The sequence below is a fragment of the Suricata suricatta genome, chromosome 13 (assembly GCF_006229205.1).
Source record: "Suricata suricatta isolate VVHF042 chromosome 13, meerkat_22Aug2017_6uvM2_HiC, whole genome shotgun sequence".
Classification (NCBI taxonomy): Eukaryota; Metazoa; Chordata; class Mammalia; order Carnivora; family Herpestidae; genus Suricata; species Suricata suricatta.
The window spans coordinates 42,655,430-42,678,737 of NC_043712.1; the positions used below are offsets into that span (position 1 = coordinate 42,655,430).

Here is a 23,308-nt window from a genome sequence, read left to right on the forward strand (position 1 = left end):
TTTCTTCTGAGTGGGATTACATTGCTGGTTAATGGCAGAGTAAAAACAGACTTTGTGTTTCCCAAATGAACAGATATTGAGCATCTGCTATTTTCTAAGCATTATGTTAGGTATTTGAGCCCTTTGTAAAATAAATCAACTCACTACCCTTCTTTATACTCTTGTACCTATGTGATATTGACAAATTGTATGTTACAACTCTAGATTTTTATGATGGTAAATACTTGGAATTCAAAATTGTGTCGGATACATATTTCTGTGTCTTTTCTCAGTGACTTTTTCCTTAAATAATCTTTTTTCTACCATATAGATGGCTTTAGAAAACAGCATAGGATAGTGTGTGAAGTCAGCAGAGTGCTCTACTCCACCATAAACACATAGTAATGTTTCTCATATTCACAAATACAGATTGTTTTTGCTTTGGATCCTTTAGGTGGGATAATGTTAATACACTAGGGCAGTGACTTTAAATCACTTTGTTTTTCCTTATAGTGATGGTATTATTAGAGTGTTTACAGAATCAGAGGATCGGACAGCAAGTGCTGAAGAAATCAAAGCTTTTGAAAAAGAACTCTCTCAGGCAACCATTGATTCCAAAACTGGTGATTTAGGGGACATTAATGCTGAGCAGCTTCCTGGGAGGGAACATCTGAATGAACCTGGTAAATATTTCAGTGTATATTGTAGTAAAAAAATGCTACCATGTTTGCCTTTGGGAATAATTAGAATGGTAAGAAAACCAAGTTTGTTTTGTTAGTCATTAAGTGTTATTTGCATTGCTAGATAGGGATGTTTTAGAACTTTTACTGTTACCCTTAACCACTGTGAGAAACCATATTCTTGCTTCTTCTCATAGACTTTGAGATGAACTCCGTAAACAAGAATCTTTGTTTTTTTAATTACATCTCCTTGTTGTAACCAGGACCTCGTTACTTTACTGAGCTCAGGGTCGCGTTACTTTACTGAGCCCCGCGTTGAGGCACCAATTGTCGTAACCCAATGGCCGTAACCCGATGGCCATAACCCGATGGCCATAACCCGATGGCCGGGGCTCGTCCCCGCCGATAGGCGTTAGGCGGTACCTGTTTCCTCCGCCCTGCCGGTCAGCCCCAACCCGCAGGGCGGAGAGGAGAATCATCGCGAGTCCTTCTCCTGAGGGAGGGAGAGAAAAAGGGGGCAGGAGAGGGAGACGCAGAGAGTAAAGACAGAACTCACGGTTCTCCGGTTCTCCGATCAGGCGAAAGAGAGCGTTTATTCAAAGAACTGTTCTTATATAGTCTTCAGGGGGGGGAAAACAAGGCAAGCTGACCTAGGCAGACTACAGAGTCGAATGCATATCAAAGAAGCGCCCAGACTTTGCCTTAGCAATCTTGGGGGATGGAGAACTAACACTGAATACGGTTTTGATCTTTTGTGTGCCTTGGCCACTCACGTCTAGCTCAGCAAGATAGTTGCCAAAAGTTATTTTGACCAGGAAATGGCAATCTCCAGCCTCCAGATGCAAATCTTGTTTACTGGCTCACTCAACGGAGTGATAATCCTTGCCTGAGGCAGACAGAAAACTTGGCGGCCCGACATCTCCTAATGCTTAACTCATATATAATACATGGAAGTCACTCATTTAATACCTTTTAGTTGATTGGATTCCCTGAGAAAGGTTGTAGAGACTAAAAATTAAAAAAAAAATAGGCTCAAAGAAAGCAATGTCTCCTTAATTAGTTGGGGATCATTTAAGTTTAAATCAGAGGACAGTAGTTATTCCAAATGAAATCTTATGTTTGATATATCCCGAATCCATTATATCAGTGGTTCTTAGAACTTGGTCCATGGACCCCTGGGAATTCTGAGATTCTTTCAGCATGCCCATAAGGTGCAACTGATTTAATAATATAAAGCTGTTATTTGACTTTTCCACTATGTTAACATGGTCTGTGTTATCTTACGGTCCAAAAGCAATGCTGGGTAACACAACACACATACACACACACACCAGTCTTCTTAGTACACAAATCAAGTCAAGACAGTGATACCAGACTGTTCTCATAGTTATTATGCTCTTTACTGGCATGTAGTTGTAGTTTAGAAAAATGAAAAGCCATTTGCCCATAAAAATGTCCTTGAGGAAGCATTAATAATTAATTTACTCAAGCCTTTAGTACATGTCTGTTTTAATATTCTGGTTGACAAAATGTAAAGTACACATGAAGTACTCCCAAATACCATGGTGTCTCAGGGATAAGTCCAGCCATTCTTCTGTGTTGGGGGATGAACTTTTCATGGAATGCCATATTTATTCATAGGACAACTAACTGTAGTTATTCAGGCTTGAATTTGGGGAAGATACTTTTTTGTAAATTAGCAAAATGACCATTTCACTTTAAGAAAAACAGCTGACAATATTTATTGCCAAAGATAAAATTCAGAACTCTAAAATGAATATTGAAATTGTGACACATTTTACTACCAGGAACTTGTAAGATAGACCAGTGCATTTTAATAGAGCATGAAAATGCGTTGATGGTTGCAGATCGTAACCTTTAAACACCTACTACTTTGTAGAATATTCACATTTTTCTGAAAAAGCTGTTAAACTAGTCTTGTCTTTTCCAACTATATTATCTGTGTGAGGTTGGATTTTCTTTATATACTTCAAACAAAACAACAGATTACAACAAATTGAATGCAAAGGCAGGTATGATAATCCAGCTGTCTTCTATTAAGAGAGACAATAAAGAGATTTATAAATACAAAACAATGCCAGTCTTCTCAGTAAGTTTCTAAAGCTATTCTTATTTTTCATATTATTTATTCAATATGTATTAGATCTGTTATTTTCCATTAAGCGAATGTATTTTTTACTCTTTATTTTTAGCCCACATTAAAAAAAAGTTCTTTGGGCTTCTGAGTGACTTTATGACTCTTATAAAGAGATCTTAAAATCAAAAGTCTGAGGGGAACCTGGATGGCTAAGTCAGTTAAGCATCTGACTTTGGCTCAGGTCATGATCTTGCAGTTGGTGAGTTCAGGCCCCACGTTGGGCTCTGTGCTGACAGTTCAGAGCCTGGACCTCGCTTCAAAGTCTGTGTCTCCCTCTCTCTCTGCCCCTCCCTTGCTCTAACTCTGTCTCTCAAAAAATAAGTAGCTATCAAAAAAAAGTTTGAGAACTAATGCATTATATTGTCATGTTTTTGTTTTTAATATTCTTATAATTCTTTGCAAAAATGCAGTCTTTTTGTCACTGTACACACAAATATTCAGTAAATATTTCCTGAGTGCCCAGTGTGTGCCAGGCATTGTTCTAAGCTTTGGGGAATATCCAAATACAAAAGGTACAAAAATATCTCTGTTCTTACAAATTTATATTCTACAGGAGACAAATAATTAAAAAATAAATATATAAGTTTGTCAGTGATAAGTACTATGGGAAACAAAGCAGGAGTTGGGATGTTTTGTAGTTTTAAATACAATGGTCAGGAAATACATAATAATTGAGATAGCATTAGTTGCTATTACAAATGAACTAAAACCTCAGTGACTAAATACAAGACTTTATTTGTTGCACAGAGTTCATTTGATGACGGTATATTGAACATGTTTGGGAGTCTTATTGTTTGTTTTGGGGGTTTGTTTTATTTTAGAGAGAGTGTGCACACAAGCAGAGGAGAGGAGCAGAGGGACAGATAGAATCGTAAGCAGCCTTCACACTCAGTGTGGAACATGATGCAGGATTCAGTCCTATGACCCTGAGATCGTGATCTGAGCTGAAATTAAGAATTGGTTACTCAACCTACTGAGCTGCCCATGCACCCCATGTTGAGCATGTTTTGTAGAGCAGTTTTGCTCCTCATGGTCATTTGGGAACCCAGGCTGATGGAAACCACCATCTTCAACATGTAGCTTCTAAGGTCCTCTTGGGTAGAGATATTCAGCCATAAGACAGGATAAAAGAGGAGATTAAAGGACGATTGACTAGGCCTAGAACTGGCACATATCACACCCAGTCAGATTCCACAGACCATTTCTCAGTAAGTGGCATCTAGAGACTGCACCTTGGTATAGCCACAGCTACAGCTTTATCCTATTTAGCAGAATTATGGATCTCTGGAGGACAGCTGCCTATTTCTGTCACTGAAGGCTTTGCTGAGAATGTGACGTTTAAATAAAGTCCTTAAGGAGGCAAGGAGGTAAATCTTGCCAACATCTGTGTGGAGTGTCATGGGTAGAGTTAACAGCCAGCATATAGACTCCATGGCTAAAGTCTGGAGATAGGTTGAGGGGAGAAGTGCAAAGTGAAGACAGAAGGGATAATGTCTTTGGCCTTGTACACTACTCTAAGGATTTAGGCATTGACCAAGAGAGGTGGGAGGTCATGGAAGGGTCTCCAACAGAGGAGTGTCAGGAACACTTTAACCTTTAAGAGAATTCTTATGGTTGCTGGATTGAATACAGACTGTAGGGAGCTCCAGGGCAGGAGTAGGAAGACATTAAATCAGTCAACTGAGAAATAAGGTGGCTTGTAGCATTGGGTAGCAATGGAGATGATGTGGAGTGATAGTTTTTTAGACCTTGTTTAAAGATGGAACTGATAGAATTTGCCAAAGGTTTGGCCATGAGATTCAGAGAAAGGAATCAGACTCTTCTATACTTTTTGGCCTGAGCATCTGGGAACATAGACAGTCATTTACTAAAATGAAAGTGTTGTCAGAAGATAGTAATAAGACTTATTTTTAGTGGGCCAGCTACTTTCTAGCAGAAATATACCTTTTTTTCTTTCTTCTATTTAATAAAGGCTCCTTTTAAGCATTATTGTCTTTGGGGCCACTTTCCAGCAGAGTAACATTTTTTTAATGTTTATATTAGAGAATGTGCGCACAAGTGAGGGAGGGGCAGAGAGAAAGGAAGAGAGAATCCCAAGCAGGCTCTGTGCTGTCAGTGCAGAGCCTGATGTAGGGCTCAAACACATGAACCATGAGATCTTGACCTAAGGACAAAACCAAGTCTCAGATGCTTAACCAATGGAGCTTTTTAATAAAATTTGCTGTTAAGCCAAATACATATACTATTTTATGTATAAATTTTAAAGTTAAGAATTTTTTAATCTGTGTCTCGTTTTTACTCTGCCTTTCTATTTTTGATTCTTAACATTTTTTTTTAAGGTACTAGAGAAGGACAGACTCGTCTAATCAGAGATGGGGAGAAAGTCGAAGCCTATCAGTGGAGTGTTAGTGAAGGGAGGTGGATAAAAATTGGTGATGTTGTTGGCTCATCTGGTGCTAATCAGCAAACATCTGGAAAAGTTTTATATGAAGGAAAAGTATGTCAGTTTCTGTTTTCTAATTACCATTATCGTAAAGCATTAGACAAAGGTTTTCTTTTCCCTTTTTCCCCTGCTAGTAGAATTTTCTCTGGTGTTTTGACATTTAAAAATACATTTCTCTTTTCTCTGCCTTGAAATTGCCTTTTAAAAAATCTTTTTCCATATTTGATAGATTAGATACTATTTGTCCTTTGGTACTTACAATGTGTAAACTGTTCCCAGCCCTTTTGGATTAGGAGCTTCTGTGCCACCTTCAAGCCATTGCTTTCTGCCTCGCTATATTTAACTTGGCAGGACATGAGGGCCCCTGTGTGGTAGTGCTTATAATGTCAGCATGTTTTGCTGAGTGGAGCATGGTAACAGCTAATACTTCTGGCCTTGAGATCAACCAATTGGAAACCCTCCTTTGGCCTTAGAATTTATGTGTAGTTGTAATACATTCCCAGCCTCCCCCCCAGTGAAATACTGACCGTGCAGCACATGCAGATGGTTGCTATCAATCGTTACATGCCAAGTGGAAGATTTTAACATTGCACTTTGGAGAACATTTACGGATTATAATTTTATGATAAAATGTTTATATAAATATGTTATAAATATAATTATTATAACTTTATTATGAAATAAAGGACACATGACATCTGTGATACAGATGCCATTAATCTGAACAGATAAGTTAGTAATCATTTATCTCCTTTTTGTATTCCTATTGAAGGAATTTGATTATGTTTTCTCAATTGATGTCAATGAAGGGGGACCATCGTATAAATTGCCATATAACGTCAGTGACGATCCTTGGTTAACTGCATACAACTTCTTACAGAAGAATGATTTGAATCCCATGTTTTTGGATCAAGTGGCTAAATTTATTATTGATAACACGAAAGGTCAAACATTAGGACTTGGGAACACCAGTTTTTCAGATCCTTTTACAGGTAAGTTTATGGTTTGTATTAAGTCTTCTCATTGGTTGATATTTTTTTTAATGTATTTAAACATCTGTTATCATAAGCTGTTTAAATAAAAACAAAGATCTAAGATCTATAGCAGGCTTTTTACTTTAAATTATATTTTAAACCTCATATATAGTAATTCTGTGTTTATAGAAACAATTATATATTGCTCACTTTCAAAAATATAGCCGTACTGTAACTAAATAAAATTATGAAACTTCAGCCATTTGAAATGAAAATAAACCTGAAAGTTCCCTTACATAGTGACTCCTTTTAAAAATACATATTTTGGTGAACCTTAATAAATAGAAATTTTCATACGAAGCTAAACTGGTTAGTTGGGCATTAAATCAAGGACTGAACTATGCGTAGTTTTTTTATTTTGTGGGTTTTTCTTAAATGTTTATTTATTAATGTTTATTTGTTTTTGAGAGACAGAGCATGAGCAAGGGAGGGGCAAAGAGAGAGAGAGAGACAAAGAATCAAAAGCAGGCTACAGGCTCTGAGCCATCAGCATAGCTTGATTTGGGGCTTAAGCCCATGGACCACAAGATCATGACCTGAGCTGAAGTTGAACACTTAACTGACTGAGCCACGCAGGCATCCCTATTTATTTTTGAAAGAGAGAGTAAGTGGGGTAGGCACAGAGAGAGACAGAGAATCCCAAGCATGCTCCCACAGAGCCTGACATGGGGCTCGAACTCACAAGCCATGAGATCGTGACCTGAGCTGAAATCAGTCACTTAACTGACTGAGTCACCTAGGCGCCAATGAACTGTGGTTAGATTTAGTTGACATATGATTTGTATTCCATGTGTTGATTTTAAGTTGGTTGTTTATAACATAGTATACAGTGTCTAAAATCTTATAAATCGTCTTAGGTTCTCAGACCAGTCCATAAATTATATCTTAGTACTGTTAGTCTGAGACCTGATTCATAGGAAATGAATCATAATACTAATTACACTCACCTTACTTTTGGGTCCCGGAAACTGAGGCCATGGTACAGGAGGCAGTAAAATACTTCCTTTTTTCTTAGATACAAGGGCCAGCTCTAAATAAAATTCTGAAATTAGCACTTTATTGTTAATGCTTTCCTCTTGTCATTTTTTAAAATGTTTTATATACTTTTTGAGAGAGAGACAGCATGAGCAGAGGAGGGTCAGAGAGAGAGGGAGACACAGAATCCAAAGACAGGCTCCAGGCTCTGAGCTAGCTGTTAGCACAGAGCCCGATGCGGGGCTCGAACCTATGAACCACAAGATCATGACCTGAGCCGAAGTCAGATGCTTAACCAACTGAGCCACCCAGGCTCATTTTTCAAGTGCTAGTACTCCTACTTGTTTTACAGGATTCCATATCGCTTCCTGCCCTAAGATCTTACGTAGATCTTTTTTCACATACTTCATGCTCCTAAACTATCTCCTTTCCTTCTTGTTCCTTTGCCCATTCACTTAATAACACTAATGTCACCTGCATGTTGATTTAAGCTGAATTATCAGACTGACTTGCTACTGAATCTAAATGATGTAACCCCTCCCACTAGTTGCACTTGACAGGAAAAAGTACTGTGTTCATTATCTGGGTGTTCTGTTGCTGGAATTTCAGACTGTGGTACGAAAGAGTAAACACATAATTATACATCTGTATAAGCTATTTTGTGGAGCAGAAGGCAGAAATTAGAGCAGCTGGCTCCATTTGGAAATCTTAACAGCTCTGGCTTTTTTTGCTCTTCTGAAGCTAACTTTATAAGCATCTTTTTATATATATCTGTCACATAAATCTTTTTGTAGATGCCTCTGATTAGTTCCCTAGAGATACTAACAAAACATACACTCACACACACACCACACATTTGTAAAAGTGTAAGTGGAAATCTCTTTCCTTTGTGTCATTCGTCACCTTTGCATTTCTCTTTTCCAGTAAGCTGTAAGCTTCAGTGGCAACAAGCAATCTTGTTCCCTGCTGGATTCCCAGAACTGAGTGCACTATTCGACACACGAGTTAATGAACTCAGGGGTTCTCTAAAAGATTACTGTTTGATGCCTGTGGTTCTGATAGCAACAGGAACAGTGGGAATTCTAGTGAATTTGTACAGGAACAGAAACTTATTATATGTGTGTATTATTTAGGTCAGAGACCACCTGTAATTTCTCCTTTTATATTTGAATTTTTGGTGATTTTAATATTTAAGTGTGGAGACCAAGATATAATACAGTAATAAAGACAAAACTTAGAGAATCACTGAAATTTTCATTTCTTAGTAGTCTTTTCCTACTATAAGACGGCTGACTAATTCCTGTTGTCATGTGACAGCTTTGCAAGCCTCCAAGCTTAGAGTCCTCTAATGTAAACACTGTGCCGTTTATGAGATTTAAAATACTTCAGCTTTTCCTTTGTTTGCACACACAGGTGGTGGTCGATATGTTCCAGGGTCTTCATCAGGGTCTGCTAACACACTGCCTGCAGCAGATCCTTTTACAGGTGGGATCCAGTTTCAATAAATACATCTTTTCTCACTGTGTAGCATTTTGTATTGTATGGCTGTACATTTTGGAGGTATCCAATAATTAATAATTCCCTCATTTCTATTTCTAATTTCAATGGATCTCCTTTTCTTTAATTCTTGATTTTTGCTTTTTCCTGGAGTATTTTGTAGTTTTCCTCATGACTTTTAAATAGCATATTATTAGAAATCATCGTTTTCTCCAATGGTCCATCCTGCAAGGAGAGCAAGAGTCAGTGAGGGCATAGGTTTTAGAGTCAGATAGACCTTGGTTCAAAATCTGGCTCTACCACTTACTTGCTATGAGAAGTTGGCAAGTTGCTTAACCTGTCTGAGCCTATCTTTTTTATCTGTGAAATTAGATAATAGGGGGAACCCACCAACCAAGACACAGCATGAGTGCTATCACTGGCGAGACCCTACCGATCACAAGCAAGGAAGGAGCCATGTGAGTCCCTGATATTGGATGGAGCGGTGCAGTCAAGAAGTCTGTCTGGGCATATTTTGCGTTAGCAGATAAAGGAGACAGTCCACCCAGCTACCCAGGATTAGTCTTCTAATCTATGTTATTAATGGCCTTCGTGAAGCCCTGGAAGTGTTGGTGTATTTCTTCAAAGTGACTTTATTTACCAAGGTATGCATACCTCAGCATCAACACTACTGGGAAAAAAAAATTGCCAAATTTGGACTTAAGTGCAGCTGAAGAAGTCTCTGTTTGCAGAACAGCTTCTGATATATTTTATGAAGCTGTGGTCAGATCTTCACCCAGAATTCCTGGACAATAGACCAAATTTGGGAAGAGATCCTTGGCATTTATGGTATCCACTGGCCTCGCCACGATACAGTCTTGTCTAAGCCATTTATTGGAGCAACACACCACCTTTGGTCACTGTCATGAATTTGTGAATCTCTCTCAGTGAGCTGCTTCTCTCCTGTGAATGAATTGGTGGCCCAGTTGCACGTAGCTTCACCCTGTGCAGTGATAACCAGTACACTGCCCTAACCACCTATCAAGATCAAGCTAAATGTTGTGATGGTGCAGTGGCTGTTAAGGAAATCTTTGATGACATAATGTAATTTGAAAAGGTAGTAAGGATCTGAAGAGTAAATAAGATGATGACTTATTCAGACATAGTGATGCCCTGAAACTTAGAACATCATAACTCCTGGATCCCATTAGCAGCTTTTTCTTGGAACAGAAAGAACATACCAAGCTTCGAACAATACCAACAAAATCAAGAGAATTCTTGGGGCCATCATAGCTGAAGTATGTCTCACTGTTGCATAATGTCAGTAACTCAGAAGATGCAGTGATTATGGAGATATGAAACATAGCATACTAAACATCCAAGAGAACTGAGAAATTAGGATAACTGAACCACACTATTGTAAAAAATAGATAACCATATTGAGACGTTAGGGAAGTGAAACAGCATAGTACATGCAAAGTGTATAGCAGGGATATGAAATGGTAAGATACATGTGAAGTGTTTAGCAGAATGCCTGGACTGTATATAACAAACTATAGAAATGACCCCTGAAAGTATAGTCTTCCCTGGACTGTATATAAACCTCAGTACATTTTAATGTACATTCCCCTAATTTTACCAGTAGCGCTGGGGCCAAGCGTTTTCCCCATCTAGCTTATGACTTAAGGTCAGTCTTAATTCTCTTCTTGTCCTTACTGATGTGGTTCCCAAACTTGTAATGTCCCTTAGAATCATCTGGGATGCTTGTTTAAATTATCATTAGGCCCTTCACACAGAGATATTCTGATATACTGGATTGGTGAGGAAGTTAAAAATACTCATGCCTTGATCCCTCATCCATGTATTATGATTAAATATTCTTTGCTGTGGTTTGTTATTAGGTAATTTTAAAAGCTCCCTGTCAGTTTCTAAAGTGAAGCCAGTTTGGAGAACCCTGGGCCTGTTATGGTGGGCCCTGAAAATCTACATACTAAGTAGGTGACTCCTTCAGGTGGTCGGAAAACCACAATAGAAGAGTGTAGGATTGGGATGCCCAGGTGGCTCAATTAAGCTTCTAACTTGATTTCAGCTCATGTCATAATCCCAGGGTCATGAGATTGAGCCCTGCGTTGAGCGCCACACCGAGTGTGGTGTCTGCTTGAGATTCTCTCTCTCTCCCTCTACCCCCGCCCCCTACTCGCATATTCTCTCTCTCTAAAAATAAATAGATAATAATAATGTGTAGATTTACTTGCCTAATAATTAATGCCTTGGGCAAGTATTTAGCCTTCTTGTAAAATATTGTTAATAATACTATCTAATTAATACTTAAATGAGTATATAAATGTAAGATGCTTAGCATGCTAGCTAGCATATTAGTAAAAACTCAAAGCCTATCATTCTGTGTTCTTCATTAATTAATCTATTTGCATCTGCAGTTTTTGTTTTTGATTTTTGTTTTGTTTGCTTTTTTGTATGTGTTACACCCATTATACCAACTCCTAGATATTAAATTCGGAGGGGCTGGAGCAGTAGCTCATCTTTCTTCTTCCAATAAAGGCTGATCCAGGACTCTGAACATCTCCAAATCCTGCTGGTTCTTTCTCTACGCTTGTTTCTCATGTTCCTTTCTTTCCATTTGCAATGAGACATCCACTAGTAGGATCTCAGATGTGAGACAGAGCTATTTTCATAGCGTCCCTAAATCTGAATCTAGTCTGTTTTTGTTGCTTATGTGCTAGTTAATTCTCTCTATGTTTCAGAAGGATAGTGTTCAGATTTATTTTTTTTCTTGTATTTGATTTTAAGGATTTTCTTTTTAAGTAATCTCTATACCCAATGTGGGGCTCAAACTTAACAACCCCAAGATTAAGAGTTGCATGCTCCACCAACTGAGCCATCAGGTGCCCCATGTTCACATCTCATTATGGAAATCTTTTAATTTCTTCTCTCTAATCCACTAATGCTTTTTCAATTCACTAGCTTCTGTAATTATAAGGTATCTAACATTTACTTTGTAACTTGAAAATTATAAGTCTAACATTTATTGGCACCAACTATATGCCAGGTAACTGTTCTAAACATTTTTCTGTATTAAATTTACAGTCCATTTATTTTGTATATAAAGATGCCATTCTGGGGTGTCTGGGTAGCTTATTTGGTTAAGCATTGGACTTTGGCACAAGGCCTGATCTTGTAGTCCATGAATTCAAACCCTGCATTGGGCTCTGTGCTGACAGCTCAGAGCCTGGAGCCTGCTTCAGATTCTGTGTCTCCCTCTCTGTCCCTCCCCCACGTGCACACACGTGCTCTCACTCTCTCTCAAAAAATAAACATTAAAAATGTTTTTTAAAATGCCATTCTAAAGTGTGAAGTGTATGAAAATAAGTTATTGTGTGTAGAGAAGAGGATTTTGAACTTTAATTTGCAGTTACCTTTACTTACTAGATGTATTATTGCATTTTAGGCAGTGGTCGTTATGTGCCAGGGTCTGCCAGTTTGGGGACTACTGTGGCTGGAGCTGATCCATTTACAGGTACACACTTTTCATTTCCTTTTCTTCCTTTTCGTTGCTAGAAAACTTTTCATATAGCAGATCAAGACCAAACTTGACCTGACTTTCGGAGTGTTCTCAGAATTGTGTCATACTGCACATTTAACTCATGTAGGAAGCTTTAAAAAAGTACTTCAACCCGATCCCCAGAGATGCTCACTTGGTCTCTTACTGTTGTGCGTCGGGCCCTTGGCCAGGGTAATTTTTATGATCTTATAATGTGACTCTAATGTGTGGCCAGGATTGAAAACTGCTATTCTACTGTCATAGGTCGGAGTTTTTCATGACCCATATAAAAACTGAGTTTATTCCTATCTCTCCTTTTTTTGTTCTTAATGATAATTGAGAATTTTACTTACTTTGCTACATATTATTCTGTTTAAGAAGACTCACAAAACAAAATTGCTTTTGTGATTTGGCCTTCCTCTGAGCCCTTAATTTTTCTTTTTATTATTAGTCTCTAGCCCAGAGTCTGACACATCTTACTTGTTCATCATTGTTGAATATAGGCAGACATGTTTTCCTCTGTAATGGCTGCTAGTAAAATGCAGAACTAAATTTGTAAACCTCTTGCAAATTTGACAGTTCTCTTTGACATATATTTTCCCCTATTCTTTTCCACAAGAGAATATTATACGTATGTGTTCTCTATCATAATAAAATGTATACTTATAAACTGGCACTCTACTTAAGAACTAACTGGTATATGATTTTTGTGAACTATTTTTTTCATTGCAAAAGTAACATTGGCTGGTAATATTGAAGTAGATCACAGTGAACGAGAATGCTTCAATTTAGGTCTTAGTTCCTCTACTTTTTTACCTGTTTTACTGTGAGCCAGTTACTCTGTTTCTGTTTCTGTTTTTCTCATTTGTAAAGTTGAAGTAATGTCTACCTCTTAGAGCTGTAAGAGCTTAAAATTACAAAATATATGTAAATCACTTTATACAGAAAAATGTTTAGTAATTGTTAGCTGTACCTATTGCATTATAAAAGAGTCTAAAGTTTAGAGTACCCAGATGCCTGGGTGGCTCAGTCATTTAAGCATCCGACTCTTGATTTCAGCTCAGGTCATGATCTCATGATTCGTAAGTTTGAGCCCTCTGTTGTACTCTGTGTGAGAGTGTGGAGCCTGGTTGGGATTCTCTCTCTCCCTCTCCCTCTCCCTCTCCCTCCCTCTCTCTCTCTCTCTCTCTCTCTCTCTCTCTCTCTCTCTCTCTCTCTCTCTCCCTCTCCCTCTCCCTCTCCCTCTCCCTCTCTCTCTCAAAGTAAATAAACTTAATAAAAGAAAAAGTAAAACATACAAAGTGGAGGCACCTTGTGGCTCAGTCTGTTGGGTATCCAACTTTGGTTCAGGTCATGATCACACAGTTTGTCGGACAGCTCAGAGCCTGGAGCCTGCTTCAGATTCTGTCTCCCTCTCTCTCTGCTCCTCCCCTCCTCACACTATGTCGGTCTCTCTATCTCAAATAAATATTAAAAAAATTAAAAATTAATTAAATTTTAAAAAAACATACTAAGTTAACAGTGCTTCCCTGCCATTTTTCAGAAGTTAATAGTTTTTTACAGTTGGGTGTAGATACTGGGCCTTTGTATACTTAGTCCAACCACTTGTTATCTCTTACTTAGACAGATGGAAAAATATCTTCCAAATTGGTCTCTCCATGGTCCATACTACAGCCAGTGATGTTTTCTACATCAGGAGTTTTGTACTTGTGGTTCTCTTTTGGAATGCTTGAGCCTTTTGCTTGGTTATTTAGGCCACAAATTATTGTTTGGCTTTTTCCTCCCTTTTTAAACTTAATTTTGTAATATAGTATTTATTAAGTACGCTTTCCTAGATCACTCACATACACCTCTTGCTGGATCACCTGCTCTATCATAAGCTCACATTGCACCATTTTACTTATTGTTCAAGTAGTATTTGATTTGCATTCTCCTTACCTCTAATGGCCAGAACTTCAGGAAAAGTCTGTTACCTCATCTTTGATCATGTGAATAAATATTTTATGCTTTATAAGCAATTAATTTTCTTTATTTATCTCATGACTTAATCTTATTCTACTTTCCCCCTTTCTATTTCTGATATATTCAGAAAATTTAAATGTTTATTCATATTTTTGCAAAATGCCATAATTTTTACATTGGAACAAAAATATGTAAATTAAGATTTGAAATGCAGGTAAGATATAAATTAGGGGTAAATTATGCTTTAGTTGAAGTAGCTTTAATTACTGCATATTGTGCTAAATTTTCATCCTGTGCCAGTTGTTGGTCAGACACTGCATTTTGGTTACTCTAATAGGGACCTAGGAAGTAAAACTGTATAAAGGACTAGGACCATGCCCTTCAAGAACTTACATCTAGGAGGGATTTTATTAAAATGACGGATATCGCACAGTATTAGTCTTTCGATGACTGACTTACTTCACTTAGCATAATATTCTCTAGTTCCCTCGATGTTGTAAGTGGCAAGATTTCATTATCTTTTTATGGCTGAGTAATATTCCATTGCTTCCTTACAATTTCATGTGTGGAATTTAAGAAACAAATGAGCAAAGAGAAGGAGAGAGACAAATCAAGAAACAGACTCATAACTATAGAGAGCAAACTGATGGTTTGGCAGAGTGGAGGTTATGGTGGGGGACAGTTAATACGTGATGAAGATTCAGGAGTGCACTTGTGTTGATGAGCACTGAATGTTGTATGAAGTGCTGAATCACTATATTTTACCCCTGAAATTAATATTACACTGTATGTTTACTAACTAGAAGTTGAATAAAAACTTAAAAATTAATAAAATGATGGAGAAGATGACAATGCCTGAGGCTACATCATTTGGAATCAGCAATAAAAGAAATGAGAAGAAAGAGGTCCATATGCCTTAATATGGGACTGGAAAGTTTCATAATTATTATGTATTCATTGCTTTTTTTTTTTAATTTTTTAATGTTTTATTTATTTTTGAGACAGAGAGAGACAGAGCATGAGAGGGGGAGGGGCAGAGAGAGAAGGAGACAGAACCAGAAGCAGGCTCCAGTCTCTGAGCTAGCTGTCAGCACAGAGCCTGATGCGGGGCTTGAACCCATGAACGTGAGATCTGTCCTGAGCCAAAGCCGGAGGCTTAACCAACTGAGCCACCCAGGCACCCCTCATTGATCTTTTAAAAATGTATAATTTAGATTGAATCTTAAAAGTATCAGAGGGGCACCTGGGTGGCTTAGTAGGTTGAGAGTCTGACTCTTGATTTCGGCTCAGGTCATGATCCCAGGGTCGTGGAGCCTGCTTGTGATTCTCTCTCTCTCCCCCTCTGCCTCTTCTTTGCTTGCACATGCTCTGTCTCTCTCTCTAAAAAAAAAATAAATAAATAAATGAAAAATAATTTAAATTAAAACTTTTTAAAGTATGAGAGATATAGAGACTATGAAATGGAGAGGCTTTGTTTTACATTTAAGCTTCCATTCCAAAAACTAAAATTTATTATCAACAAATATAAACAGTATATAAAATCTTAGATTTTTCTTTCTTTTTTCTGAGGTGCTTGTTTTATTGCATGCACTGAGTAGTTATGTATCTCAATAATTGTGAAAACAATGTCATACAGTTAGAAAAAATGCATTTTTCATTATTATTTATGATTTTCATCATCTTTTGTTCTGTAAATAGGGAACAGTGCCTACCGATCAGCTCCATCTAAGATGGTTAATATTTATTTTCCTAAAAAAGAGGCTGTCACCTTTGACCAGGCAAACCCTACACAAATATTGGGTAAGTGCATTTTTAATTAAAAAGTTTTTTCACATATCCATAGATTTCTCTGTAGTGTAGTCAAGGCTGTTTCTCCTCACATGAACTAGGAACTGGGTGCTTACGTGATAGAGATTTGTTTTTTACACAACTGTGTCTACTACAAAAACACAGTCTGATAATGGACCCTTAATACTTGCAAGATGCCTTATACAAGTACAAGGTTAATGCTTTATGACAATTTTAATGAGAAAGAAAAAACTAAAGGGGAAATATAAATCCCATCCCCTAAGCTCTTAATGTTTTCAGAAAAAAAAATAATGAAAATGAATGAGTAAAGCATGTAAATATAAAGATTTGCCTTTAAAAAATTAGTGGCCTTTAGAAATCATAATAAAAAGCTGTTCAGGTTGCCCATTAAGAATCAAACTGTCCTCTGACTTTGATAGCTTTTTCTGTTAACTCATTACTCTCAAAATAAGACGACAGGTATTTTTTGGACTAAATACTACTAGCTCTGTTTGCCACTCCTACCTAATGAGAATTAATTGAAGTAAGGTAACATATACATAAGACATGGGTTTTGGTCAGAAGTAACTTTCATACTAACTGTGTAAAAATCGTTCATAAGTACTTTCTTAATTATTTTGAACAATAAACATTCTTTTACTTTTACATCCCTTAAACTTTGTTTTCAATATTCTGTTAGTATTAAAATTTTTAATGCCAAAGGAAAGTGAAAGAGGTCCAACTTTTCTATTATTGATAAAAATTTGTGCATTTGGACAATTTAGACCTTTTGTGATGGGAACTTGAGCTTTTTAATTCTTTAAAAGATTTCTAAGGGGATGCCTGGCTGACTCAGTTGGTAGAACATGGTCACAAGTTCAAGCCCCTTGCCAAGTATAAAACAAAAAAGAAAGATTCTTGAGGAAGCAGTGTTGGATGACTCAGAGTAGCATTAGTGATGACAAGGATTCTAATATTGAAGATGCATATAAAGGGTTTAAAAAATCGTTTCATGAAATGTGAATATGGTGACAAAAGATAATATTTCCATTAAATATGTTTTTAAAGTAATATGATGTCAAATATGTATATGGAACTAAGTCAGTAAATTAAATATTATAAACAGACATTTAATTCTTCAGTTATTTCATTGACAATCATAGAAGTGACATAAGCTGGTTAAAAGTTGTTATAAATTTTTCTTTGAGAAAATAGAGGATTGACTTATAGTTGGTTATAATGATGGTATTGCTTTGAAAACCAAAATGATTGCAAGTATGATCTACTTTAAAACCCACTTGAAGCAGAAAGCTTTATAAGATCTTAGAAAATAATAGGTAAAGTAAAAATCACAGTAACCTTTCATTTTTCTATACTGGGCTCAACGTAAAAATACTTCCAGGCCATATTTTATGGTCTTTGATAATTGCCATGAAAAGTCTTACCTCCACATGGTGTATGATGGAATTCTCTTATTGAAAATTTTGGCATTTTTATATTATATCTGGCTAATTACAGTTAGAGAATTTTGAAAGTTTGGGTTTGGGTTCTAGGTAAACTGAAGGAACTTAATGGAACTGCACCTGAAGAGAAGAAGTTAACTGAGGATGATTTGATACTTCTTGAAAAGATACTGTCCCTAATATGTAATAATTCTTCAGAAAAGCCCACAGCCCAGCAACTTCAGATTTTGTGGAAAGCTATTTACTGGCCTGAAGGTATGGAAACACTCTTTAAAGTGTAATTAGAAAACAAAGTATGTCTTTTCATTTCTGTCAGTATTAGTGGTGTTTCTAAGACTGAGTAAAAGTTTTCATAAAGACCATAACATTGAAAGGTACTTGTTATTCACATTGTGAGAAACCTTACAAAAAGGATTCACGACACCCCTGTAATTCAGTCTTGATTTGGTCACATGCCTGATGAGAATCTGAAAGGACTGTAATGTACCATGACATGTACCATTTCATATACTATTTCAGAGCATTTGTGGATCCCTGGCAAGGCATCCAAGAAATGTTTTGTGACCTGTTAACCCCAGACTACAAACGTTTGCTGTAATTTTTAACTCACTTAATACCTTTTAAATTCCAAAAGTGTCCTCTCCCTTATTATTTTTTCATCTATTGATTAGAGAAGAAAAGTAATTTATCCCACAAAATATCCATATTGTGGATTTGGGAGGTCACTTACTGTGTTCTCTCTCTGTAGTTCCTGCTAGACATAATTAGATTTTGGTTCAATAGATTTTTTTTTCAGGCGAATATCCTTTATAAATGATGCCACATACTTTCTTTATATCACAGCACACATAATTTCTGGATTCCTTACTTTTAGTGATGCTAAGATTATTGAGTGGATACATTCAGATGGTGTCTGCCCCATCTTTTGAACGTAAAAGCTTTCCGCCAACCTGTAAGCACCCTATTAGCATTTGTCAACTGGAATTCTATAAAAATTTTTCCTCTTTAACTCTTTGGTCTTCTAGGACTTTTTAAAGCCAGGTCCCTGTCTCATTCATTCCACAAGGATCTACTGAGTACTCCATGTGTGTCAGGCTATTTGATAACTCATTTAAATTAAAGTGTACATGATCTCATAGCAATAATCCAGTCCCTATAAATATGAAAAATCAGTTAACACAAGTTTTAGAAACTTTTATATTTCATAAAGCAGGCACATGGTTTTTAGAATTTTCTGAAATGGGCATGTGTTAATGAAACAAGATTCTTGAAACTGAGTAACAGTCATAGGAATTTTCTGGAGTTTTGTAAACATTAATGAATTTTTCTTTTTAATAGATATTGTCTTTCCTGCACTTGACATTCTTCGGTTGTCAATTAAACATCCCAGCGTGAATGAGAACTTCTGCAACGAAAAGGAAGGGGCTCAGTTCAGCAGTCATCTTATCAGTCTTCTGAACCCTAAAGGAAAGCCGGCAAACCAGCTGCTTTCTCTGAGGACTTTTTGCAATTGTTTTGTTGGCCAGGCAGGACAAAAGCTCATGATGTCCCAGAGGGAGTCTCTAATGTCGCATGCAATAGAACTGAAATCAGGGAGCAATAAGAACATTCACATTGCTCTGGCTACATTGGCCCTGAACTATTCTGTTTGTTTTCATAAAGACCATAACATTGAAGGGAAAGCTCAATGCTTGTCAGTCATTAGCACAGTCTTGGAAGTTGTACAAGACCTAGAAGCCACTTTCAGACTCCTTGTGGCTCTTGGGACACTTATCAGTGACGATTTAAACGCTGTACAGTTAGCCAAGTCTTTAGGTGTTGATTCTCAAATAAAAAAATATGCCTCAGTATCAGAACCAGCTAAAGTAAGTGAATGCTGTAGACTTATCCTAAATTTACTGTAAAAATGGGGACAGGGACTGAGATTTTAAATTGATTAGAGTTTTTTCTCACGTTTTACATTACTGATTACAGATGTTAAAAAAAAAAGAATGCTGTGGATTAAGCAAAGTTTAAGTTCTTGTAAAGTGGGGATTGGGGGATAAGAGGAGACAAAGAAGAAATAAAATTTTTGCACTGATGATCTGTGAGATTTTCCTGTGTGATGTGGGTAAGTTTTCAGGAGTACAGAAACAAATTAAGAATGAGGTAAAATCAACAACACAACTAATACAGTGGCATCATGTACATACCTTTGCTGCATAAAAGAAGAGCTGTTATTTATACAGTTTGCTCTTACAACTTATATGCCCCCAAACTGTTTTACTCATTGGTGGTTGTCTTGTATTTAATTTCTGCTCTATTCATTTTCATTGCTGATTCTTTCAACGGCATTGATAAATTTGAAGGTCTTATTTTAGGATAAGTACTTTCATAGTTTTAAGAATTGTTTGTTATAAATTATTCCATGTATCCAAAAGATGTAATTTCTTAAGTTACTTATAAATAGAAATTATATTTATTTGATGGTTTATTTTTATTTTGAGACAGAGAGAGTGCAAGTGGGAGGAGGGACAGGGAGAGGAGACAGAGAAGCCCAACCAGGCACCGTGCTATCAGCACAAGCCCAACGTGGGGCTCAATCTCACAAACCTCAAATCATGACCTAGAGGAAATCAAGAGTTGGGAACTTAACCTACTGAGCCCCCAAGGCGCCCTGATGGCTCAGTTTATAGATGAAGGAAAAGCAACCTACTAAGCTGCTTTAGGTTGTGTATCACTTCAGATAGATGAGGCCCCAAACAAATTAACTCTAGGCCTGTGCTCCCCTTTCTTTTGCCCTATTGGAGGTAACTTCATTATTCATTCCAGTTTTGATATTAGTTTATTTTTGGTCATTTCCAATGTCTCAAAGGGAATTTGGAATGTGTTGAATTTTATCAAGCAGTTGTGCAAGGAAGAACCATGTTATCTGCAAGTCCAGAGCCTATCATGTGAAACTATTACATTTGAGTTCTTAACATGGGCCAGGCACGGTGGTAACTACTTTGATATTTAATTCCCAAAACGCCTTAAATGGAGAGGGATGTCTCTGTTTTCAGAAGTAAAGGTAATAGGATGAACCATGATAAGAGAATGAAAGAAAAATGCTATACTTCCTGATGAGGGGCATCACATATTTGTCTCTAAACATCCTAGCAACTAGCAGAAAGAAGGAACCTGTGCATTAATTACATGGTTTAATATGTCTAAGAGAACTTCAGTTTCTTAAGAAAAGCGTAAGTATTAAAGTAGGAAAGATCTCTTCACAAAGAAGACTTTGCCCAAAATTGTGAATAGCATTCTCTACATGTATGGTATACAGAACCACCAAATTGCTGGCTTTATGACAAACTGCAGTCAAAGAAGGGAATAAGGGAAGAAAGATTTCCAATCATCTGGATTAATTCAAAGAAAAACTTTTGGAATATCCAAAGAAAATGGGTAAAACGTAAAGAGAAAAAATGTGTATTTTGCTGAGTATTGTTATAATTTTCTGATATGTACCCAGACTTTAGCAAAAACCTCCATTAGGAATCTGTGCTCTACTTTTTGTTGAGTTTGGATTTAAGTGGTTAAGTCAAAGTTAAATGGCAGAGTTGAGAGTTGAATCCAGGTGAGCCTGATTCCATTACAATACACTGCTTTTCTGTTAACATATCCAGTCTAGCATGCAGTGGTAAGTATTTGTCTACAATATTTTGAAATACTAGGTAGGACATTTCAATGCTGGGAGGAATTAAGAACATGAGTTGACTCTCCAAAATATAAGGGGTGGCAAATTGTAAACACTGTTTGCTTCTTATATTGTACAAGTCTTTTTATAGCAACTTTTATAATATCAGTATTTCATGTTTATTGAAAAATTACAAAGTACAGTTTAGCAAAAAAAGAAAGGTAATCCCACTTGAGAATTAAGTGTTGTATGATGGTTTTGTGATATTTTACAGTCTCTTTCGTTAAAGTTTTAATGATTCCTTTATTTTTTGTGAATATAAAAACATACATTGAATAAAACACACACATCAAATAAAAGTTGCCTGTAATCCCACTACCAGAGAGAACCATTAACACTTTGTGGTATACCAGTAGGTATATAAATGTGTTGTGTTTTTCTTAAAGGATTGTGTGATACACATTGTTCAATAACCTGACTTTTAAACGACATAATATGCATACTTCCACCCTAATAAATACAGTACATTATGTGGATATATCCATTTCCTATTAGCCAATGTTTTCAATTTCCAACTGTCAAGCAGTGCTCAAATTAAAAAAAAAAAAAGTGTCTTACTAGTTCCTTAGGCTACATTTTATACGGGAAATTGATGGGTCAAGTTATAACAATGTACATTGCTTAGATTTGATACATGCTGTCAAGTCACTTTAGTAGTAAAAGTCATGGGGTTAATGTCTTTCAAGTTGCATTTGAAGCACAGTTGCCTGCAAAAGAGATGTGTCATTGTCTTGATGTATCAATGTATCATTGTATCCTCCATCTGGCCTTACAGTTTTTAAAATGAACATGCTTCTATTGTGGTTCCCCCACAAACTTCCTACCCTCCACCCCTGAGATTAGTGGAGTTTATAACTAACAATACAATGAACTTTTTATCTACCTCGTAATCCTTCTAAGTGATGGAAAAGCATAGCTAAAAACCGATTCTTCACCAATTCCTGGGCTGAGACTGGAGAATCGCTTACTTAACAGTTATCACTGTGTATCTTATGATTATTTTGTTAAGAAATGATAAAATGTATAGAGAATTTGTGATATATCATACTTTCTAAAGGCAGGTCGTGAGATAAAAATTACTTGATTAGGGTATGTTTTTCAGTCTTTCTAAAAAAATGATCTCTAACTTCTAGTGTATTTTTCTATAGAAAATTTTACACTGTGTTTGGGCTGCTCTTACAAAAATACTGTAGATTGGTTGACTTAAAAACAAACACTTATTTCTCACTATTCTGGAGTCCAGGATGTCCAAGATGAAGGTACCAGCATATGTGGTGTTTGATGAGAGCACATTCCTGCTTCTTGCATGGCAGGAGGGAGCTCTCTAGGGTCTCCGCATTTATGAGGACCCCATCCTGGTGAACTAATCATCTCCCCAGCGCTCCATCACATCAGGGATTAAGTTTCTCTTTATTTTTTTTAATAGTTTATTGTCATATTGGTTTCCATATAACACCCAGTGTTCTTCCCCACAAGTGCCCTCCTCCATCACCACCACCACATCCCCTCTCCCCCTTCCCCTTCAACCCTCAGTTCGTTTTCAGTATTCAATAGTCTCTCAAGTTTTGCATCCCTCTCTCTCCCCAACTCTCTTTCCCTCTTCCCCTCCCCCTGGTCCTCCATTAGGTTTCTCCTGCTCTCCTGTTAGACCTATGAGTGCAAACATATGGTATCTGTCCTCCGCCTGACTTATTTCACTTAGCATGACACCCTTGAGGTCCATCCACTTTCCTACAAATGGCCATATTTCATTCTTCCTCATTGCCATGTAATACTCCATTGTATATATATACCACATCTTCTTGATCCACTCATCAGGTGATGGACATTTAGGCTCTTTCCATGTTAGGGATTAGGTTTCAATATAATGAATTTTGGGAGTGTGTATAAATACAATGTTGAAGATTCTTTTTCATTTAACAGTATCCCTGTGTTTTCCTTCAATTTTTTTTTAAATTTTATTTTCTTAATGTTTTATTTATTTTTGATAGAGAAGACACGGAGCATGAGATGGGAAGGGACAGAGAGAGAAGGAGACACAGAACCGGAAGCAGGCTCCAGGCTCTGAGCTAGCTG

General features: G+C 36.9%; 1 protein-coding gene across 2 annotated transcripts in view; it reads left to right on the forward strand.

Annotated features, from left to right (window-relative positions):
- Positions 1 to 19,600, forward strand: part of PLAA (phospholipase A2 activating protein) — a 41,696-nt gene extending 22,096 nt beyond the window's left edge. The window contains exons 7-14 of one of the 2 annotated variants that reach the window (XM_029919868.1): positions 493 to 662; positions 5,157 to 5,314; positions 6,033 to 6,252; positions 8,683 to 8,754; positions 12,212 to 12,280; positions 15,965 to 16,066; positions 17,608 to 17,772; positions 18,856 to 19,600. In XM_029919868.1, coding sequence (XP_029775728.1) covers positions 493 to 662; positions 5,157 to 5,314; positions 6,033 to 6,252; positions 8,683 to 8,754; positions 12,212 to 12,280; positions 15,965 to 16,066; positions 17,608 to 17,772; positions 18,856 to 19,421 — 1,522 coding nt within the window. In that variant the 3' untranslated portion in view covers positions 19,422 to 19,600. The remainder of the gene's footprint in view (positions 1 to 492; positions 663 to 5,156; positions 5,315 to 6,032; positions 6,253 to 8,682; positions 8,755 to 12,211; positions 12,281 to 15,964; positions 16,067 to 17,607; positions 17,773 to 18,855) is intronic. The other variant, XM_029919869.1, reaches the window with a different exon arrangement.
- Positions 19,601 to 23,308: the final 3,708 nt, after the last annotated feature.